Genomic DNA, 22,563 nt, shown 5'->3' with positions numbered 1-22,563 from the left:
TGTTGAGGCCAGAGCAGAGAGGGAGGGAGGGGGACACAGAAGGGGCCTTTGGCAGCTAGGGCCCCCTCTTCATCCCCCCCTAAACCCCTCAATACAAACACATATACTCAGTGTGCGCTGATGTGGGGCTGCAGTGATGTGCTGCCAAAATACACAGTGTCTTGTCTGAACACTGACTCACTCTCTTCATTTCCCTTTGCTGCTCCTCACAAAGAAAGGATGAGTGTGGTATCACAACAACAGAAGCCTGATTGAGCAAATTAGGGCTATTTGAAAGCTTCAGATCTCAGTTTGAGCTGACTTGTGCATGTTAGTGTGTGTGTGTGTGTGTGTGTGTGTGTGTGGAGGGATACCCACCAGACAGACATGAAAACAAGCTGTCATCATCTAAGTAAAGGCAAACCTCAAATAAACTGAAAAGATGAAAAAATATGGCTTCCATGGGAGGGTGTGGCATAAAAAATCAAATTCCACTCACTTAAGTGTATCGGTGGAAGTATTGAAATGTTTTACTTAAGTAAAAGTATCAATTCAGCAGTGCAAATTTTGCAATATCATGCTTAAGTAAAAATACAGCAGTATAATCATGAAGAATGTACTTAAAGTAAAGTAATAAAAGTAAAAGTACTTGCTATGTAGACACATGAATTATTATTATTAGTCATATTTCTATTATTATATTTGTTATTGTTGTTATTGTTGTTGCTGTGCATCGCTGTCTCTCTCTTTCTCTTTCAACCCAACCAGTCCAGGCTAATGGCTGCCCATCTAGATGGTTCTGCTCGAGGTTTCTTTCTGTTAAAGCAGAGTTTTTCCGGTTTCTGTAAATTAAAGAGTACAGTCTAGACCTGCTTTATATGAAAAGTGTCATGAGATGACTTCTGTTGTGATTTGGCACTATATAAATAAAATATACTTGACTTGATATGCTCTATCTATTTCTATATTGCTATACTATGTAATACTTTATTATTAATGATGCAGTTATTCTCTCTCATTGCCACAAATATTATGTTAAGCATGTCCCAAATGAGATACTTTTGCTTTGGCTATAAAAAAAAGTTACATTTTAAAGTGTCTGATTGTCTGTATTTTGTATTGTATTGAACAATGAACATGATTACCATGTTTTCTCCAAAATGTTTATATAGCTTCTAGAAATAAAACTTGTCAGAGTTTATGACTAGTAACTAACTACATAAACAACCTAATAATAAAGATCACTACTTAAAACATAGTCTTGTTGTAGCGTTGTGACTACATATTCACTATACAAGCAAACTTACACAAACTTATTCACTACTAACACCAAGTAGCAAAACTCTCTGCTTGATTACTACTGGAAATATTGTTTTGCTACAGAACTCTACTGGTATATCTTGAGTTATACATAAACTACACATTCACAGCACAATTCCTACAAGTCACTACATAGCCACTATTACACAAATAGGTTTTATTAAGTGATTCAGTTGTACTTTTTAATGAGGTATGAATGTACAAGAAGCATTTTACTGTTGGAAATGGAGCTCATTTTAACTTCTTCATGTATTGTTGGGTAGTTTAATCTATAACATGGAAGCTGATTGGTTTTGTATGAAAGATCTTAATCAGCAAAATTGTACTTGTAAATGTAATTGTACTTAGCTACTTTTCACCACAGCTCAAGTGGATGTTTAGGGATAAAAAAGCTTCTAATAATTACTACAAAAATATACCATGCATCTTATCTTTTTATAATATTTTAGCCCATATTTATTAATCCATTTTAACTGTTCACTTGATAACCTGGAATTTCTTTTATGCCACACTCCTGTTTCCCTTCATTTTCTTCAAACAAGCTCTCTGTGGTTTGAACATTTCGGTCGTTCTTCACAGCTAAGCCCAGACAGAAGGAATGTTACACAAAACCACACACTCACACCTGGGTGTTGCCCAGCGAACACACACTTAGTACAAGTATACTTAGTATACAAAGCACAAGTGGTACAGAGTTAATTGATGTTCACACAATGGGCACACATACAGGATTGTCAGGTGGTCAAAGGGTCAAGTCCAGGATGTATAAAGCTTTCCACTCTCCACTGAACTCTGACACAACATGAAGAAATATTTCATGTGGAGTCCTTCGAGTTTATGACCCACCAGCATCCAGAGTCCCACCAGTCTACTTGTAGGATTTTAGGTGTTACTACTGACCCAATTCCAAGGCCAAAACTACCGATTTGCGTCACATAATCCTCTGTGTCTTGATTACAACTGGTCCTGAATGCAGCTGGCTGAAAGTAAGTAGGTGTCACGTTACTCTGGCATCTGTTGACTGGCTGCCGGCCAGGTGTAACCTCACTACTGCCAGTTTACTCAAGTATGTACTTGTATTTTATTTGACTACTTTTATTTTATGCCACTTTGTATTTCTACTCATTTCTTTCATTTCAGAGGCAAATCATGTACTTTTTACTCCACATTTATGCTACAGATACTGTTCAGATTAAGTTTTTCAAAAGGTTTTTACATTTCTTTTAATGAATTTAGAAATGTCATGCCTTTTTATAGATTTACATCCACATTTTGTCATTTGGCAGGCGCTTTAATCCAAAGGGATTTACAAGTGAGGCAAAACAATCAAGCATTAGAGGACAGTGACTCAAAAGCGCTGTGGAACAAATTCTCCAGTAGTTTCTATTTTTATAAATTAAAGTAGGAAACAACTGGAAGTAGACAAGGGCATAAGATCTAACTACAAGATCAAAATGCTGCTTACATGTTAGTGCATCAGTAACAATACAGTAATATAATAAATAACAATACAACACTGACAGCGGCCCCATTCAACCTGTATGATGTAGTATATATAGATAGTATATTTTGATGTTGTATAGAATACTTCTTCCAACACTAAACAACTAGTACAGGTTTATATTCTCATATAGGAGACCTTCAGCCTGTGAAAAGGTGCTATTGTTTTGTAATGAACAGCAAAATTTACTCTTTATGACTATTTCACATACTTTTTATCAGTTTATTCATCATTCTTTCTCTCTCACAAACACACACACGCTCACTTGCATGACAAGAGTGATCAAAAAATGAACCAAAACTTTCACAGGAAACTTTCTTTTAATCTTTTTATTGGAATTCTCATAATAATTAAACAACAAAAACTAAATTAACATAAGGCGTAGTATCTCACAATAAATAAGGATAGATTTTTTCATTTGTAGTTTCTGACATAAAACAACATGACGCACCTGTGCACAAGCATCTATAAACAGAAGTGCATTCATTCATCGTTTGGGGTAATGCTGTCATTATCTTAGCTTCGCATGTCAGATCATAAGGATTAGCATTACAGTGACCTTGTTCGACACCCATGCAGATTACCCATAGCAGCAGGATTTGCCTACATAGACATAAATAAGTGTCATGAAGAAACATATAATTTGCTTTGAGGCAGATAATAACACATTTTCTATTAAATTGCACTAATGCTTTCAAATAGAAAAGAATAAAGCACTTTGCTTTAGCTTAAAACATTTACTTTTGAGAACACTTTTGACCGATTGTCTTTTATGGAGCTTCAAAATACCGAAACAAATGCCGTAAAAGGCTCTTGATACTGGGTGTTCAGAGTACACCACCTATCATTTGTATGTGCAATACTGCAGTGTTTTTATGGTAATGCTACTTAACAGTGCTGTATTAAACTCTATAGATAAATCTCTGATATAAAAATCTAAATATAAGTGTTTTTTTTAAGTGTTTCAAAGACCTTGTGCTACACTCCTAACCTACAATCTGGTGCTGTACACATGTCAGAGTTTGAACAGGGCACTTGTGGAGATCTGCTTTGAAAATCAATCAAAATGCAGTCGATGGGAGGGCTGGAAGAGGACATGATGGCACTTCTGTCTTTTATAATCTAAGCAAAGCAACTGCATGTACAGGATGTCAGAACTCTTCAAGCATTTTCATATGAGCACATGTTGGTAGATAGAACATGATTGTACATCAGGATATATAAAGTATAATACACTTTGGACAGGAAGTGCTTGTAAAAAAAAACCCAAAACACTTAAAGATGACTCCTTGCCCACATGATACACATAAAGAAAAAACGCTGTAAAAAAAAAAACACAACAGTGGATTCAACAAAAGGAGCCAAAGGGCTTCATCCATTCTCTACCATTTTCTCTCATTTTCTCACAGGCATTCCTTGATTTCCCTGTAAAACAGAACGATTTTAAACCGACACATCATGTGTTTCAAGTGTATACAGTAATGTGTTTGTCCGTGGTATCTCGGCACTGCAAGAGGCACAGAGTCTCTACAAAGCGGAGATGTCCAGACGCAGGGACGTGACCGCGTTTTCAGCACTGTGGAATGTACAGTAGGAAATGTTAGTCGACACTTTGGCATCCCCTTGATCCAAATGAGTATAAATCCACTGATTCGAGAGATTACCGTTAATCTTCTCTGCTCGGATGTCCCCCTTCTTACCACGTGGGAAAACACCAACCCCCTCAGAGTGAATACAGTACCCTAATTAACCTTATAGTAATGATGCCTGTGTGTAGCTGGAGGTCCCCTTCTGTTTTTGACCTCCTGGTGAGTGACTGTGCAGAGTCTGTGCAGAACGTTGTATTTCCTGAGCGTTGTACTGTTTGCGTGGTTGGCACTTTTTCAGCAAACTGCACCGGAAATCACTCGCCGGATTTGCGTGGCATCCCCACTACTCTTCTTTTAGCCTGATAGAAATCTGTAGGGATACAGAAGAGGATATTTAGCAAGCAGATCCAAGTGAAACCACAGCTCTACTTATTCATAATTAGAACATCTGTATATGTACCTGTAATGTTTGTCTGTTTCCTCTTGAGTCCTGTGTTCTCCCTTTTCTCAGGTGTTTTCTCCAGGTTTTCCAGCTTGAGTACACGTCTTTCTGGGCTGAGTGGGATGTTCTCCTTCTCGTTCTGTGATGGCCCCACTTTTGCTGCTTTAGGGGAAACCTTCACCTCTGCTGCCCTCTGACCTTCCGCCTTTCCCAGACCGAGCATACAGGATCGGTAGAGCAGTGGCACCTTGGTACCCGGGATGCCCTCCCATTGGAAATCGCTGCTCTCCAGAGGCTTATCCGAGACAAAGTCGAAGCCCCAGCGTAGCGAAGCCTCCTCCAGGTCTTTGCGAAGCGCAGCCTGGTACTCCACCTGCAGCTGCTCTCTGTCGACAGGGCCGAACAGGTTTCGCCGTGTGGGGCCGTTCCCCATGGTGCTCAGGATCCGCTTGTGAGTAGCCATCATTCTACACTGTAAAGACACAAATGAAGAGGAAGGAACAGAGGTTATTTGAGGAAAAAGCTGACAAAAAAACATGTTAGTTGCAAAAATATGCACTCCAATCAATGCTACAACTCCTTACCAAACTCAAAACTCAAAACATTTAACATAAATTAATTTACGCCTCAAACTTTTAAAGTAGAAAAAAGCCTTACCATTGTTCTAAGCAGTTAAAGCTCCCTCAGTGAGCATTACAGAGCATCTCAGACTGATGTCACTGGGGAGCTTTTTATAAGACAGAGAGCAGCCAGTGACTCACTGAGCCCTCCTACTGGTACATGCCTGGACATAACTCAGACAGACATGTAAGGACAAGTCCTCGGCACCAGTTGTGACCACTGCCAGCACACAGAGTCGCCAGCAGGTGGCCCCGTCAGACCATCTACAGACAGTCATGCAGCTCATACTGTTCGGAGCAGTTCATTGATGAGGATCTGACGGGAGGAGGATTTTTAGTAATTAAATCTTTCACCATGATCACATTAGGATACTGAACTATGTGTGTTAGGGCAAAGCACTTTACTGTAAAAGCTACAGGAAGGAATCAGCTGTCTCTCTGGGGAATAATAAGTCATTATGGTCATCCGGGAAGGGCTGGGCAGGATTCCCATTTCAGGGAACAATCAAGAGAAAGCTGTACCAGCCCTGCCTAATTATCCTGCTAAAGCACTGCAGGACAGGAGAGGTCATTGTAATTAGAGTCGTAATAATATTAGAGACACTAATGAAGTTTGATATTGCTGATTAAATAGATGAATATTCATCTACTGTGAGTACTGAAACTGTTCTGGTTTTAAACTAAAGCTGAGCTGACAGAAAATGCAAAGCAATTCTGTCAGCAAACACTAAAATGTACAAATAACAACAAGCTGTTAATTTATCAGCCGCATTAACAGTCAGACACACAAACCTTTTGACAGTAAAACGTGGTTTTACTGTAATCTCCAAAAGGATCTCTGCCAATTTGTTTTTAAAAATAGAAAAATCTGAATGAGAATCTGGTCCAACAGGTCTTGTTGAATCATGTGACTTGGCCAAAGAGCAGAGCGAAGCCGGCTAGTCTGAGGTCATGTAATGTGGCATTTTTCCAGAATAGTCAGTCCATTCGTTTTCAGCTCGACACACTTAAAATAAATAAACTACCTATAAACTGCAACTTACTGCAACACAGTTCAGCAGTTTTGTCTCGGAAGTGGCAACAAATATGAGATTCTTCTTTCAAAAACATTTTTTCAATGATAAGACTAAATGTGAACAAGTTGTATTATGATTGGAGCAGATATTTTTCTCATTTCAGAATTACACTGATATCAAACTCAAGCTTTCAGTTCACCAATTTGTCTTTTATCTGTTCATCATTATTTATTGGTGTCTAAAAATGGCACAAGTAGCGTTTTTATATTATTTGTATGCTGTTATTACTATTTATTACAGGAATGAATACATGGAAGAAGTGTAGTATTTAATATTTGTTCATTTAAAATGACTTTTCACAGTCAAAAATCAAAGTCAAACTCTACTCTGACTGAGGTTCTGCCACCAGTTTACTAAATGGGGTCTGGGGAACATCTGGGACCCCTTGAGAAACTTCGGGATATTTTAGGGGGGGAAAAAAGTAATCAATATAATCAGCATAAGAAAATCTTTAATTTTATAGAAGACCATTTCTCTTTTTGCTGAGTTCATCGTCACCTCCCCACCCACTGTTACATAACTGTGAACCTAAGGTCAGGTGAGGCTCCTTCATTTGCGAGGAATCTGATCAAATCTGATCAAAAATTTAATCAATTCTGCTGGATGAAGTGGAGTAGAAAGTTTAATGTTTGGGGGGTGTGGGGGTGCGTAGGTGTGGGGGACACTGCTGACTCACAACATGACACCCTCACACCCTCCCTCCCTTCTCTTTTACTTTCTCCACCTCACGGGATGTGACGGAAGACAGCCGGGCGGGGCGGGGAGGAGTGATTCAAGGCTGTGGCGGGAGCGGGAGAACATGTGCGGCTGAGGCACCGGCTGAGGCTCGGGCTCCGGGCGGAGAACTGCCAGCGGAGACCCTGCCCAGTTTACTACACTCCACGTGAGCCCAGAGCTCGTGTCGGCTAGTCAAGTGCAAACTAGGCTGTCACTGGAGCTTGGCCGACCCCCCTCTCTGTCACCATACAACACACACACATAAAAATAACTGACATAAAGTCTGTGTGAGTTTGGAAGATAATTTGAATGACAAAGTGAAAACTCGAAAGTTGAAACGTATAACCCGCAGTGTTGTATGATTTGGGGTCATTTGGGTGGTTGAAGCTGAAAGTTACTTAAACAAGTCATTTGTAGGCTATAATGGAGAATAAATTAAAGAAAACACATCCTGAATACTAATAATATGATGATATATACTACAAGCTATTAGACATAACTTGAAAAAGCTTTTTATGGTTGTTTATAAACAACAAAAACACTACAATAACTCAGCAAATGCAAACATGTCTTTAAAATATTAGTTTTACTTACATTTTCAGTCAACTGTAGTCCACTCCAATACGAAAGAAAAAATCCTCCTTATTTCAAACTTGTTGAATGAAAGCGGTCTGTTTTTGCCTCCTTGTTGCTCTTTCACTTCAGATTTCACACCAGCTCCAATGTAAAAACAGCCTTCGTCCTTCGAGCCACTGGAATAATGCGACAAACACGACTCACTTGATTATTTCTCCAAGTATTCTCACAGACACTGTCAGACTAAACTTTTATGAACTCGTGGGCGGGGACCTTACTCCCGTGCAGAGGCGGGGTCTGCTCGCTCACACACGTGGATTTGACCCAGTAAACACACGAGCGCACGTGAAAAGTTTCCAGCTCGGAATGTATAGCCCACCCCAGTCCGGCACGTCTTCGGTTTGACTTATACTTGTATCCCGGATGCCATACTTTTCTAGGACGGCGAAGTCATGACCCACCCTACTGTGTCTGATTGGCTGATCCTGATGTTCTTACCATATCACTGACCAATCAACGAAGGCAATGAGTACTAGCCAATCAGAGGCAGAGTACGGCAGGTCATGAATTCCCCATCCTAGGAAAAAAAAATTGGCATCCCAATGCATTCTTTTACCCAAGAATGATACTACTCATTTATTTCAGTGGTTCTCAAAGTGGGGTCCGGGGAGACCCAGGGGTCCTTGAGAGGCTTTCAGGGGGTCTCCAGAAAAAAGGAGAAATTTATTTTTACTATAATTCCATCCATAAGTAACACAATGACAGAACGTATGACTATTTTGTTCATAGGTTTCATACACTTTCTGTAATAAAACATCTAAAAGCAAAAATCTTATCAGATGGGGGACTCTGGTCTTATTTGTGTCAGTTTAGGGATCTTTGACATGAAAACGTTTGAGAACCACTGATTTATTTGAACTCTAAAAGAACTTACAATGAGTGGACTTAAATTTATTTAAAGGATTTCTCTGGCTTGCGCAAAGTTTTTATTTTTTACTGTTGTAAAACAACTGTTGTACCTCTTTGTTGTAAATAAATAAAGTTTTAGGTAAAAAGAATGCAAGGTTTATGCAAGGTTTCAAGAACGCAGGCACATTTTTATTTACTCAAGTATTGTACTTAAAGTAAATTTTTTAACTTTACTATAGGATTTTTCATTTTATGCTACTTCACACGTCTACTCCACTGCATTTATCTGACAGCTATAGTTATCAATAGTCACTTTACATGTATATTTCATATACAAAACATAAGATTATCTCATAAAATATGTTGCTTCTTATAGATTAAACTACTCATTGGTAGGCCTATAAAGTAGTTAAAGTAGCTCCAACTACAAAATCAAAATGCTGCTTACATGTGATTCATCTGTAATAATTATTCAATAATAAAATATATAATAACATATTGAATACTTTTATTTAGATACTTTGAGTATATTCTGCTGGTGGGACTATATACTGTACATAAGGACACTTTTAAATGCAGGACTTCAGTAATATCTCTACTTTTGCATAAGTAAAGACAATGGCTACTTCTTATACCACTGCAAATGCAAAAAGTCAAAATCTTACTTAAGTAAAAGTACAAACGTATAAGCAGCAAAATGTACTTAAAGCATAAAAAGTAATATAAATATAAGTATATAAATAACACACTGTATTATTGGATTATCATTACTGATGCATTCATGTGAAATCAGGGTTTTAATGTTGCAGCAGTTTGAGGTGGAGCTCTTTTTAACTTTATGTATTGATGGTAGGTGAATTTATAACAATGTATTATATCCTGTTTTATTAGATAATATGTTTTGTATGTAAAAATATTAATCTTCAAAGTGACTAAAGCTCTAAATGTAGTGGAGTAAATGGTACATCATTTCTTTCTAGAATGTAGTGGAGTTTAATTATAAATTAACAAAAAATAGATATACTGATGCAATATCTCATATTTATATTTGTGCACGGGCAGCTCATACAAATGTCCCTATTCTCTTTTAAAAAGTTTTTTAAAAATGTGTTTAAACTGTTCAGAATTTAGTCAGAGGTAATAAACTGGCCAAATCATTAACTTGTAAAAAATATTAAGTCTTACAAGAAATAATGACAATAAATAAGATTTGGGCTTTTTTGATTTAAACATTTAAGAGCAATTTAGACTAGCCTGCAGTTTGCTCAGTTACCTCTTATAACGCGGTATTATGACATAACTGTCTGGGTTTTTAATTCAGTTTCTTAACAAGCCTGTACAAGTCTCTCAATGAGTTTCACAAAGGTTACGTACTGTTTAGTACTCAGACGTCTGTTCCACCCACTCAGTTGTCTTGTTGTTGAAGCCAGGTTTGTTTATCTTGGCAACGAGTCAGCCAAGAGACAACTCCTCACGCTTCCCAGCCCTATCACGCTGCCCTTCAACCTAGTTCCTAACTGTAGGATGCAGTGCATAAAGGCCCAACTGATCTGACGTCACAGTGAGTCCTTTGTTGAGTAGGAGGTTGACGGGATACCAGGGAAACTCACTCAGATTTTGAGGCTGTTCACAGTCAGTATACATCGACAGTAGAGCTATATTCAGTGGTGATATGTACTGAAGTTAATGAAGTTTAAACTCACTGGAAATATACAATAAGCGCATGTTGTTTGTGACTGAGCAGCAGCTGTGTGACTGCATTTGTACAGCTGAGTAGGCACTTTATTATTTCTCATTTCTAAGGCAGCTGCACAGTGCAGAGCCATGGAATTGTCTTGTTCATTATGTGGCATCACCATATTCAAGCCTTTGTTCTGCATCCACAGTGAAAAGTTGGATGGCACTAAATAGAGCGCACAGCCATTTAGTTAACTATTTATTTAGTAACGCAAGGTCATCAAGGCTCTTTGCTACTTTTTTACCTGCAAATGTGGTTGTGTAACATGTATGTAACCTTAATACATGACTTCTTCTGCCTACGGGACAGGTGAGGTTGCCTGATGCCTTTATGAAAAAAGTATTGGCAACACTGATGTGTAACTGTGCAGATAAATACAGTATGTGTCATTATCTGTGTTATCGGAGTGAATTATTATGATAACATTGATTCCATTTTAATGATCCCACATCGACTGATAAACCTGTAGTATGAATGTTGCTTCCCGATAGTAATTAATATTACAATCTGTTGGGTGGATAGTCTTCCTTGTTATGTTTGTATTAGCATAGCCCTTGCACTACTGATTTGAATTTATTTATTTTGTATTTTTGTGTGTGCTTTTTTATGCCACTGATGCTACATGTACTGTAAGCAACAAGGAATGTCTCACAATGTCAAATGTTGTACAGTCATGCACCAAAGATAAAAGCAATAAAAATCTGAATTACAAAATGATCCTAGAAACGTATATCATATATATAACATCAACAAGAACTATGTGATATAGCTGGATATGACTATGTATGGTTTTGTACATAATCTGATGAAAGTTCTGAATATTTATTCATACAAGCCTTGCCATCAGATAACTGAATACATTTTAATGTATAAAAATGTACAAATCCCAGCACAAACAGTATGAATAAAATCACAGAATGATCATTATTCTAGTATATGACAGTACTATGACTTTATATGTACAGCATGAATAATGAGAGACAATATGTTGACAGTTACAGGATATATATATATATGCTGTACCTTTACCAAAAAGTGCTGATATTACTGTTAACTGCAGCACTTGATCAGCAGTCTACAAGTCTTAACACTGAAATGTCAGATTAACACAGTTGTTTCTGACACTCACCTAATCAATGATGTATATCTGAAATGTCTCAATTTGTAAAATTACTGAAACACCATATTCCTCCTTTGACTTTCCCTCATAGTTCCTACCTAAAAGACAGACACTTCTGCATTGGTATCACTGAGTCTAGGTCAGCTACAACGGGTTTTCAGTGCGGGTTGCCCCAGGGCTCCGTACTAGGTCCATCCCTCTTTTCCATTTACGTGTTCCCTCAAGGCTACCTCATACGCAGACATAATATCAGTTTCCATTTTACTCAGCTCTATCTAAACTGTGACCCTGAAAACTACTATCAGAACCATGTCAACCTGCTAAATTGTCTAAATGACATCCACATGTGGATGTCACAAAATTTCCTGCAGCTAAATGCTGATAAGACAGAGATATTAATCATAGGTCAAGACAGTGCAAATAACCAAATTTCAAACAGTCTTTGTCCCATTCAATAGTTGAATTGCAGAAACCTTGGTGTCATTTAATTTTTTTTTTTTTTTTATCAAACCCTGTTTAACCCTAGATAAACATGTTCATTCTATGGTTCAATGCTGCTTTTATCATCTCAGAAACATTTCAACGATTAGACCATTTCTCTCTGCCAAAAAGCTGGAAAATGTCATTCACGCTTTCATAACCAGTCGATTGGACTACTGTAATTCCTTGTTCCCTGGCATCAGCAAAAAATCCCTCTCCTGTCTCCAGCTCATCCAAAACTCTGCAGCCAGCATTTTAACTCCGTCTAGGAAGCATGATCATATTTCACCGATCCTGGCTTCCCTTCACCAGTTACCTGTTGCTTTTAGGAATAGATTTTAAGATGTTATTTATTACTCAAAAAGCCCTGAGAGGCCTTGCTCCAAGCTATATATCAGCTCTCTTATTGCCCTATATGCCCCTTCCCGCTCCCTGAGATCTTTGATTGCGTCACTTCTTGTTGCTCCAAGGTCCAGACTGATACATAAAGGGGACAGAGCCTTTGCAGTCAGGGCTCCTACACTTGGGAATGACCTGCCTGAGGAGATCGGAGCTGCAAACTCTGTCTTGTCTTTTAAATCACTGTTCAAAACCCACTTGTTTAAAATTACTCTCAGTGATCTTATTATATTTTATGGCATTTTAGTTCATTTTGTGTTTTTATAATGTGGTTAGTTTTTATGGCTTTCAGTTTGTTTTTGCATTTTAAATGTGTTCTGTTTTTATTCCCGGGAGGCAGCTGGTTGGTTGTTGGATGGGTTGTTATGGGCCAACAGCGTGGACTGCAGGTGTCCTGCCAAAGCACAAAGAAGCTGTAAACAAGCGAGCTGGTGATGCCCCTTTCAGTTTAATTTCAGTTGATATTGACATTGTGTTTTGGGTCTTGGAGAGCTCAGCTCAGCTCAGGTTAGTTTCTCCATTCAATTAATCAGTGGTTTATTTTTTAAGATATTAATTGTTTAGTCAACAAAATGTCAGAAAATGGTGAAAAATATCAGTCAAAGTCGAGATGTTCGAAAGTCAAATGTTTTTGTCTGACCAACAGTCCCAACTCCAAAAATTTTCACTTTACAATAATTTCCATTTACTACATTTGAGCAGGTGGAACAATCAAAACATTTGTCATTTTCTTCTTAACAAATTTGTCAATTTTAATTGATTATTTAAATTAATATTTTTTCTGTTGATCTACCGATTGATTAATAATTTCAGTGCTAGTTCTTCTCCCTGACTTACAAACAGATACTGTAGATCAGTGGTTCTTAAAGTGGGGTTCAGGGACCCCCAGGTGTCTTTATGGGAGTTCAAGGGGGTCCCCAGCAAAAAGGGAAATTATTTATTTTCACTATAATTCCATTCGCCAGAATGTATGACGACTTGGGTTGAGGGTTTCATACACCTTCTGTTATAAAACATCTAAAAAATCTTATCAGATTGGGGTCTGTGGTCTAATTTGTGTCAGTTTAGGGGTCCTTGACATGCAAAAGTTTGAGAATCATGGCTGTAGATATAGATAGATAGATAGATAGATAGATAGATAGATAGATAGATAGATAGATAGATAGATACAGTGGTGTTTGAAAGTTTTTGAAACCTTTAGAATTTTTTCTACTTCTGCATAAAAATGACCTAAAAGGTGACCAGATTTTCACAGAAGTCCTAAAACTAGATAAAGGGAACTCAATTGAACAAAGAAGACAAAAACATTAAACTTTCATTCATTTATTTGTTGAGGAAAATTATCCAATCTTACATATCTGTGTGACGCAAAAGTATGTGAACCCTTGCTTTCAGTAACTGGTGTAACCCCCTTTTGCAGCAATAACTTTAATTAAATGTTTCCAGTAACTGTTTATCAGCCCTGCACATCAGCTTGAAGGAATTTTAGCCCAATCCTCCTTACAGAACAGTCTCAACTCAGGGATGTTGGTGGGTTTTCTTGCATGACCTGCCCGCTTCAGGTCCTTCCACAGCATTTCTATAGGATTAAGGTCAGGACTTTGACTCGGCCGTTCCAAAAACATTAACTTTCTTCTGCTTTGATAAAATGACTTGTGTGTTTAGGGCTGTTGTCTTCCTTTATGACCCGCTTTCTGTTGAGCTTCAGTTCACAGACAGATACTTGGACTTTTTCCTGTAGAATTTGCTGGTACAACTGCTGGAATGTGTTTGCTCATTGCCAAACATAACTCATTCAAGCCAAAAAAGTTCAATCTTGGTCTCATCCATCCACAGAACATTTTTCCAATAGCCTTCTGGCTTATCCACGTGGTCTTGAGCAAGCCGTAGACGGCAGCAATGTTCTTTTTGGAGAGTAGTGGGTTTCTCCTTGCAACTCTGCGATGCACACCATTGATGTTCAATGTTCTCCTGGGGTCCCTTGTGACCTCCCAGACTATTACATGCCTTGCTCTTGGTGTGACCTTTGTTGTTCGACCACTCCTGGGGAAGGTAACAATGGTGTTGGAATTCTTCTATTTGTACATGATCTGCCTGACAGTCCACTGGTGGAGTCCAACCCTTTAGAAATGGTTTTGTAACCCTTTCCAGCCTGGTGAGTATCAGCAACTCTCCTTCTAAGGTCCTCAGAAATCTCCTTTGTTCAAGCCATGACACACTTCCACAATCATGTGTTGTGAAGTTCAGAGTTTGATAGAAAAGACCCAGATTTCTCTTCTTTAAATAAGGTACGACCTCCCAGACTCACATTGGATTATCAACCCATTGACTGAGACACCTGACTCTAATTTCCCCTTCGAATGAATTGATAATCCTAGAGGTTCACATACTTTTTCCACACCCAAATATGTAACATCGGATGATTTTCCTCAATAAATAAATGAACAAATGTAAGATTTTTTTTTCTCATTTGTTTAATTGATGTCTATTTATCTAGTTTGATGACTTGCATTAAAATCTATGCAGAAATAGAGCAAATCGTACAAGGCTCACAAACTTTCAAGCACTACTGTAGATAGATAGATACAAAGAAAGATACATAATTAAATAGATAGACTTAAGTTTGATATATTTAACTCAAATGAACTATGTTTGACTGAATCTAAATTTAGCTCCAACATGCAGCAGCACGGTGTCTTCAGACTCTCATTACTCCTGCTTTCTGCTCCGTGGGCGGCTATACATTTATCTCTGGGGAAACTGTTACGTTACATAACAGTGGGTGGAAATACCACAGGTTTCTGAGTGGATTCCCGCGAGTTCCTTGAGTGTGAGACCCGTCTCCGTGGATACCATGAGTCATCGCTTCTGTGATGTCATTCGGATTCACGTGGAAAAGCGCGCGTAGATTTGAGAGACTTGTGTGTTATGCCGGCTTCACGTGGACTGGATGCGTGAACACGGAGCCGTGGGACTGTCAGGGGTGTGACCGAAAAAAGCAATTGGACAGTGGGAGAAAAGTGGGTGCCATTATAAAAACCGTCTGTGGGAACCAGCAAAAACCCACAGCTGTGGACTTAGAAGTAACACATTTTCTAACCACAGAGCAATTAAAACTCCAATTAAGTGTCACCAGAAAACCTTAATTGGTCCTAAATACACTCTTTATGGTGTAATATTGGTAAATAACGTGTTACTTTTAGCACACTGAAAATAATTAAAGACTTCTTACAGAAATCAGACACATTTTAATATCCTGCGCACATACATTGACTTTTATCAGCAGCACAAGAACACCATTATTTGGATGGCTTATCTATTCTGGTGAAAGGGTTAAATTCTTAGTCAACCGGATTACATAACAACTTCATATCGGACACCCTGTACGACAGAAATGGAGGGAAATTTCCTGGGACAGACAGGGGTATGAACTTTACAGGTTCTTTTTTTTTCAATGTCTCCTTCACTTCCTTAAAGTGTGACAAATGGGACAACTTACAATCAACCAATTACAGCTGTACTGTTGAAGTATGTTAAATTTGTCCAAATTCCCAATGCAGTTTTGATATTGAACACAAAATCTTAAAAATGTCATTTTAAACGCCTCCATCTGCTTTACTAAATACTATAGCGACTCTCACCATTTATTACCTTAATAGGATCTACAATTAATTTAGTCAAAACCTCAGTTTCTCTCATTATGCTTTGACCACTAAGTTGTGATTCAAATCCTAAATTAAACAAATCTTACTCATGGTGTCTTTTCAGATATCTGAACACATCATAACAGACAATTGTAGAAATCTACACCGAGATTTCTGACCAGATAAAACTTAAGTAGATTTAATCTTCATTTTTCAATTATGGATTATTTTTCCAATTATTTCAGTAGTTGTTTGGTCCATAAAATGTTGAAAAACGTCAGTTTACCACAAGACGACTACTCAAATGTATTTTCTATTCACATGAGAGCTCGAATCAGAGAATTTGCGCATTTTTCCTTAAAAAAAAAGTGACTCAAAACGATTAATCAATTATCAAAGTAGTTGGCAGCTAATCAATCGTTGCAACTCTACTTAATACTACTACTATACACTATTAACCACTGACATGAAAAATGAAAACTCCATTTCAGTCGACAACTGCTAAATATATGCTGAAAAACCAAAAGCACACAAACCAAAGAGGAGCCATTGGCAACAGAGGAAACATATGTAATAAATTCACATTTATATGATCTTGAAGACTGACCAAAGCCAGAGTTCCTACTCAGATCCTTGATTGATGCTGCAAGAGTGCCCTCTGGTGGAAAAGAAACTAGGTGTATGTAATAGTACAGTATGCTGATATTTTAAGAGGAAATAAGTATATAAACAATGTAGGATTTTTTTAACAACCAGTATTTTTTAATTGAGACAATTTCACATAGTATCAAAGAAAAGAAAAATAATGGAAAACTTCATAGACAAAAATTAGACTTGTGTTCATTACACTTTTTTTTTCCACTGATGCCAGAGTTTTGCATCCTGAATGAGTTTGTCTTTATTACAAATAACCAACCATTAAACAGATGGAAACCTTCAGTATGAAGAAAGTCAAACGTTGAAAATAGGTCGGCTTTACAGACAATCAAAAGGTGGAAGTTCCTTACACATCATTGCAATGTTTCCTTAAAAAAAAAAAAAAAAAAAAGACAACAGACAGACTGGTGCTTACACAATGAAAATGAGGGACTACCACTATGTCAAACTACACAGTACATTCATTGACAAAAACCAAAACTCTTCAGAGATTAACTGGTGAATTGGAATGCTGGGTGGTTCGACTGTTTCAGGACTGACAAGACAGACGTGACTTAGATGAGGCGTCACACCTGTACAAACCCACTCAATGTATTTGAAATTACCAGAACAAGAAAAGGGGAGACTAAAATGCTTGATTGTTTTAAAAAACCCAAAACAAAAATGACCTGACGGTCATGTAGATGTCCATCATATGAAACGGCAAAGCCTGTACAACCGTTTTCTTCAACTCCCTTTACACCTGACAGACATTCTTCTATTTTCTGTCATTAGACCTGGAGCGACTGCAGGGAAGAAGAAGAAAAAAACATAATTACATCATGAAAGAAATAAACACGAAAATCACTTTCAACATTCGAAGTAGTACCACAAACAAACAAGTTTAATTATCTGCAAATGCAGGATGTGGTTTAAGTGGTGCAGTGTCCTCTAGAGGAACCCTAAATGGATCAACAGTAGTTTGAATAGATGAGTCACATTACTAAACTTCACTTTGTATTGTCAAACATTTCTAAAGACTTAAGACTGAAAGTAATGTGTGTATGACTCATAAACCGTGACTACACACAATCATCTTTCTTGCTGCTGTACTTGAATATCTGCTCTACCTACTTGTAAAGAATTTGTAATCAAAATCTTGAGAATTATTTTTAAAATCACATGAGGATATCCGTACCTCCTTGATCGAGAGAAAGATCTCGAAGGTTTGTGGTTCCTGTCCCGGGAGAGGGACCTCTCCCTCCTCCTGTCTCTGGAGAAAGACCTGTAAAAGCAAAACCATCTCATTAAGTCAACATAATTTCACTTTGACTTACTTACAGGAAAGTCATGCTGGTTTTACTAGATACTTCTCATGCTGGCTTATGTTTAGAGTTGAAACAGTTAGTTGATTAACTTGTTAGTCCATGAAAAAATGAATGAATTTTGATATTTATATATGCATATATTAGATAATCTAAATCCAATATTAGACTTAGATGATACATTTGGTAGTTTTGATTATTAGAAAGTATAGAAAGACAGGAAACATGGGGTAACCAGTAGGCTACCAGGGTGCCCTGATATAGTGATTTTAAACATATCCTACATATAGGACATGTCGAGAAAAGTCAAAACAACAACAAAAACTCCGACACATTTTGTGATGGTCATGCGTTCAGTACCAGTCAAAAGTTTGGACATACTTTCTCATTCAAGAGAATGGGAAGGTGTGTCCAACAATTAGATGCATTCTTGCGTTTAACTGCTCATTTCTGTCTGTGTGTATAAAGGACGATCTGAAAGCCGACATACCTGCTTCGACTGCGGCTGAAGCTTCTCCTACGTGGGGATCTGCGCGGGGAAAATACAAGAATGTTAAGAACAAAGACTGACGTGTCAATCTCCCGTAGAGCTTTACATTACTTTAATCCTTCTAAAATGTGGGCCTCCTTCAACACAGCCCTTTGTCTATCTCAGTAATACAAAAATTGAAGTCAAAGACTCGAAGAAGAAAAAGGTGTTTGTCCAGGAACACAACTATCCAAATCAGAAACTATAAGTCACTGACAATGGACTAGCGCATAAAGATGCTTGGAAAATAACCTCTCACCTATGCCACAGTACAATGTGCACCAAACATTTGCTTCAAGCCTTCCTCTTTGTTCAACTAATAAAAGCCAGTTTAGTTTGGACAAAGAGGGTATTTTTAGATTAAGTCAGGTTGTAAATTTGAAGTGGTAGACTAAGATGAGCCCTGCAATGAGCATTAGAGAGATTTTTAAAAAGGTGCCTGAGCCTCAAGGCTTTTTACAACACCAAGGTGAGCTAACCAGCAATATTTGTCCCTATCTGAGGATTGAACACTGCACTGTGGACAGGCCGTAGTGTGGGAATAAAAAGACACACAGAGGCGACCATCTGTATGAAACTGGTCCACTGCACTTCAAAGGAGAACATAGGGAAATGGAGGATAAGTCACAAAATCATTATACTGGTCAATGGGAATAAGTTGTGAGACGTAACCAGGCTACGATCTGCTAAAACCAACCATACAGCACAAAAACAAAGACTTTTGATATTCATTGGAGGGGGTTGAGAAGAGTTTTGATTCATGTGACTTCATAATTCTGCTCAGAGCCCCAAGACATACCAGATGATTATCTATAATCGAAATCTCTGGAAATGTGAAGTTCCAGACATTTGATGGTGGACCATTCCCCTTTTAAAAACAAGGATTTACAGTAATGGGTGAGGACAAAATGACAAACTTATGATTCAAATAATAAAAAAAGAACAACCTTTGTAAACCAGCTGTCTCTTCACTTTCAAAACTTTTATCAGCAGTGTACTGAATGAAGCAGGAAAACTTACTAGTATTTTTGGTTTTCAACAAGCTAGATATGACGAAAGGGAGGCAGACTGTCGGCCGGGTAGGTAGAATTGGCTGAATAGGACTGGCCAGATGCTGCAAGGTGATTAGGTGGCAGGCAGATGGGGGTTGGCTGTGGCTTTTTTCCTGCTTTAATTGGTTAGCCGAAGGCTGCTGCTGGTAGGTTGTAGACATTTGGGAACGAAATACGCTGATTGGTCGGGAATGTGAGGTGGGCCGCTGCCGTTTGGGTTAAGGTTGAAGGAGGAGGAGGCTGAGAACGGCATGCTGAGGAACCAATGGGCTGGTGCAACCTGACGACTGGCCATGCCCGGGTCATGTGACAGCACCAGCCAAGCTGATTGGGGCACGATGGTCAGCAGTCACATGATGCTGAAAGAGGACTAGTTGATTGACTCAGAGGGTGGTGAGAAGAGGCATGGTGGTGGCTCTGCAACGGGTTTCATTCTTATTAATATAGATGAAAAATAAAAAGCATCCTCAAACAAAAAGAAAAAATGCATCACATTTGGCACTTTCATCCCCCCCAAATTTTAAACAGATTATACTTTTTTTTGCGACATAGGAATAACCCACTCCTATTTCACATTTCTAATTCGCCACTTTTAAGCATTTACAATTTAGAAACCTTTTGAAAGTGTACATAAAATATGTACACATCAAAAGAAGCATTTGTGCCCAAAGCAGAAGTTAATTCTTGCCGGACAGATTTTAAAATGCATAATGCAATAAAAGAACCTCACCACATAACCTAGTATAACGTCCTATTCCCACGTCATATTTCATTTTTTGATTATGAATACGAATCTGTTTGGCTCCCTACATAAAACGACAAATAATGTCAATGAAGATGATACTGCAAGCCTTACACATAGCAGCAGTCACAAATGCATACTCAGCACAAAAGATTACAAACACTAGGTCTAGACTGGAAAAACAAACAATTACCCATAAATATACTGTGGGTAGGAGAGTGAAATCAGCAAGTCGCAGAACAGGATTAAAGTACAAGATAAACAAAATGTTGGTCTCGACTGGTCACTGTCAAACAACAACATATAGGTCACCTTCGCCTGGGCGGTGGGCTACGCCGCCTGTAGTCATCTCGATCTCGAGGACGCCTGCTCCACGAAGGGGGAGCGCCACGGGTGCGGCTGCGCTTCTCGCCATTGGACAGCTCTACCCGTACCCGGCAACCACACAATGTCCTGTAAAAACAACCAATCATTAGCTATTGCAGCTGTAAGCAAGAAGAGTCCTGCTCTTGTTTTATCTGCTGTATCTCAAGCCTACCTTCCATCGAGCTCACGCACGGCATCAGTTGCATCTCTAGGATCTTCAAATTCTACAAAAGCGAAGCCTGGGGGGTTCCTAGCAACCCAGACACTGCGAAGAGGACCATAGTAGCCAAATGCCCTCTCTAACTCTGTCTTGTTTCCATTGTTGCCCAAGTTTCCAACATAGACTTTGCAGTCAAGAGGACAGTCACGATGCATGACTGGATCTGAAAATTAAACAACAAAATTAGAGAATTTGTTATTATTACAACAGGTAGATAGGACAGATGTTCAGGAAGTGACCTCTCCTTTAAACAGAGACTCTAAAATCACAAAAGTGACCCTGAGTGAAACAAATCCACAGCACAGATTAATCTGTTCAAAGTAATCAGTTTACGTCTTTATGAGACGTTTGTCTGAAACTTTACGATGTTCCTGCAGTATGTAAAATACCACACAACCACTTTTATTATGTGGGAGGTGAACTAAACTAACTGAGCGTGTGCAAATGTGAAAATGAGCGTTAACTTCAGCTCAATCATTTTGTTAAATATTCAAAACTCTTTGATATGCTTTAAGCCGCCAGATCATCCAGAAAACTTACAACGACGTAACGGTACATGTTAACATAAGTGTGTTAAAGCTACATTATCCATCAATGACTTGCGTGAGGGACATACTGCAATTACTCTGAAATATGTTTTGTAGTCAATTCTCAATAATATTTGAATCTTCTTTGAAAGAAGTTAGGCCTGCGGTTGGACTCGCGGTCTATGCTAACTTTAGCCTAGCACAAAAAAAATGTTATTCGCCGTAGATAATGCTGAGCCCTGAATAAGTTCGGGTCTCTATTTTAACTGACATACTAAATTAACACTAATATCATCCGCCTTTAAAATGTGTTATTTCACATTCGACATTCCTTCGACGCTTCGTAGCTAACAATAGCTAACAGCCGGTAAACGGTAGCTAAAATGGCTGTCGGCTTTCCGAGGCCTGGTGTCATGCAGCGGCAAACACAGAAATCAAACAATAGACTAAATGAATGTGACTATCCGATTAATCGACCCAAACAGGACATTAATATACAGTTCCGATACAATGCACTATTAATAATTTGGTTCAAACCCTACCGTGTTTGTTGCAGTTCACAGTTTATATTTTTCCTCTCCGGCCGGTTTGTTCGTCTCGGTCGTCGATGGAAAATGGCGTGACGGATAATGTCAGTAGAGTGACCAGGATGCTGCTCCCGGGAGGGCGGAGTTAGTTTTTATTTGTGTGTGTAAAAATCCTTACAACCCTCCTTCTCATCATACCTACTAAATTTAACAGCTTCTAGCACGTTTTTGATGTCACAAAGAACCAATTTAATTTAATCCAGTGGATGAGTTTCTAAAAAATACTTAATGAGAACTTCCAACGGATGACTATAGCGCCCAACCGGGACTTATTAACGAACGCACACTTGGTGCAAAAAAGCTGCGATACCATATTTGGCCACAGCGTTGGAGTCAATGAAGTGTTGGCGCTGTTTCGATATTTTTGACAGAGGAGCTCAAACCGTGGGTAGTTTTTTAATAAACCTTTATTGAATAGAATTATGCACAATGTACAATCGTTAGAACAAATTCAATCAACGACACAGAG

At 38.4% G+C, this 22,563-nt stretch overlaps 2 protein-coding genes across 3 annotated transcripts; both read right to left on the bottom strand.

Annotated features, from left to right (window-relative positions):
* Positions 1–3,114: 3,114 nt before the first annotated feature.
* Positions 3,115–8,238, bottom strand: cdkn1a (cyclin-dependent kinase inhibitor 1A). 2 transcript variants are annotated; one of them, XM_042407739.1, is made up of 4 exons: positions 7,839–8,238; positions 5,489–5,767; positions 4,850–5,303; positions 3,115–4,759 (listed from the first exon to the last, which is right to left on the bottom strand). In XM_042407739.1, the coding sequence occupies exons 2-4, from the start codon at positions 5,489–5,491 to the stop codon at positions 4,704–4,706; spliced, it is 513 nt and encodes a 170-aa protein (XP_042263673.1). In that variant the 5' UTR covers positions 5,492–5,767; positions 7,839–8,238; the 3' UTR covers positions 3,115–4,703. The 2 variants fall into 2 exon arrangements, with proteins under 2 accessions (XP_042263673.1, XP_042263674.1); XM_042407740.1 differs by lacking the exon at positions 5,489–5,767 and having other exon boundaries at positions 7,839–8,237.
* Positions 8,239–16,845: 8,607 nt separating this feature from the next.
* On the bottom strand, positions 16,846–22,329 carry srsf3b (serine and arginine rich splicing factor 3b). The gene is made up of 6 exons (XM_042407379.1): positions 22,050–22,329; positions 20,933–21,143; positions 20,707–20,847; positions 18,562–18,600; positions 17,945–18,031; positions 16,846–17,552 (listed from the first exon to the last, which is right to left on the bottom strand). The coding sequence occupies exons 2-6, from the start codon at positions 21,133–21,135 to the stop codon at positions 17,525–17,527; spliced, it is 498 nt and encodes a 165-aa protein (XP_042263313.1). The 5' UTR covers positions 21,136–21,143; positions 22,050–22,329; the 3' UTR covers positions 16,846–17,524.
* Positions 22,330–22,563: the final 234 nt, after the last annotated feature.

The sequence above is a fragment of the Thunnus maccoyii genome, chromosome 3, assembly GCF_910596095.1.
Source record: "Thunnus maccoyii chromosome 3, fThuMac1.1, whole genome shotgun sequence".
Lineage (NCBI taxonomy): Eukaryota > Metazoa > Chordata > Actinopteri > Scombriformes > Scombridae > Thunnus > Thunnus maccoyii.
Note: the sequence above shows the minus strand (reverse complement) of the source record. Positions and strands in the feature narration are given on the sequence as shown.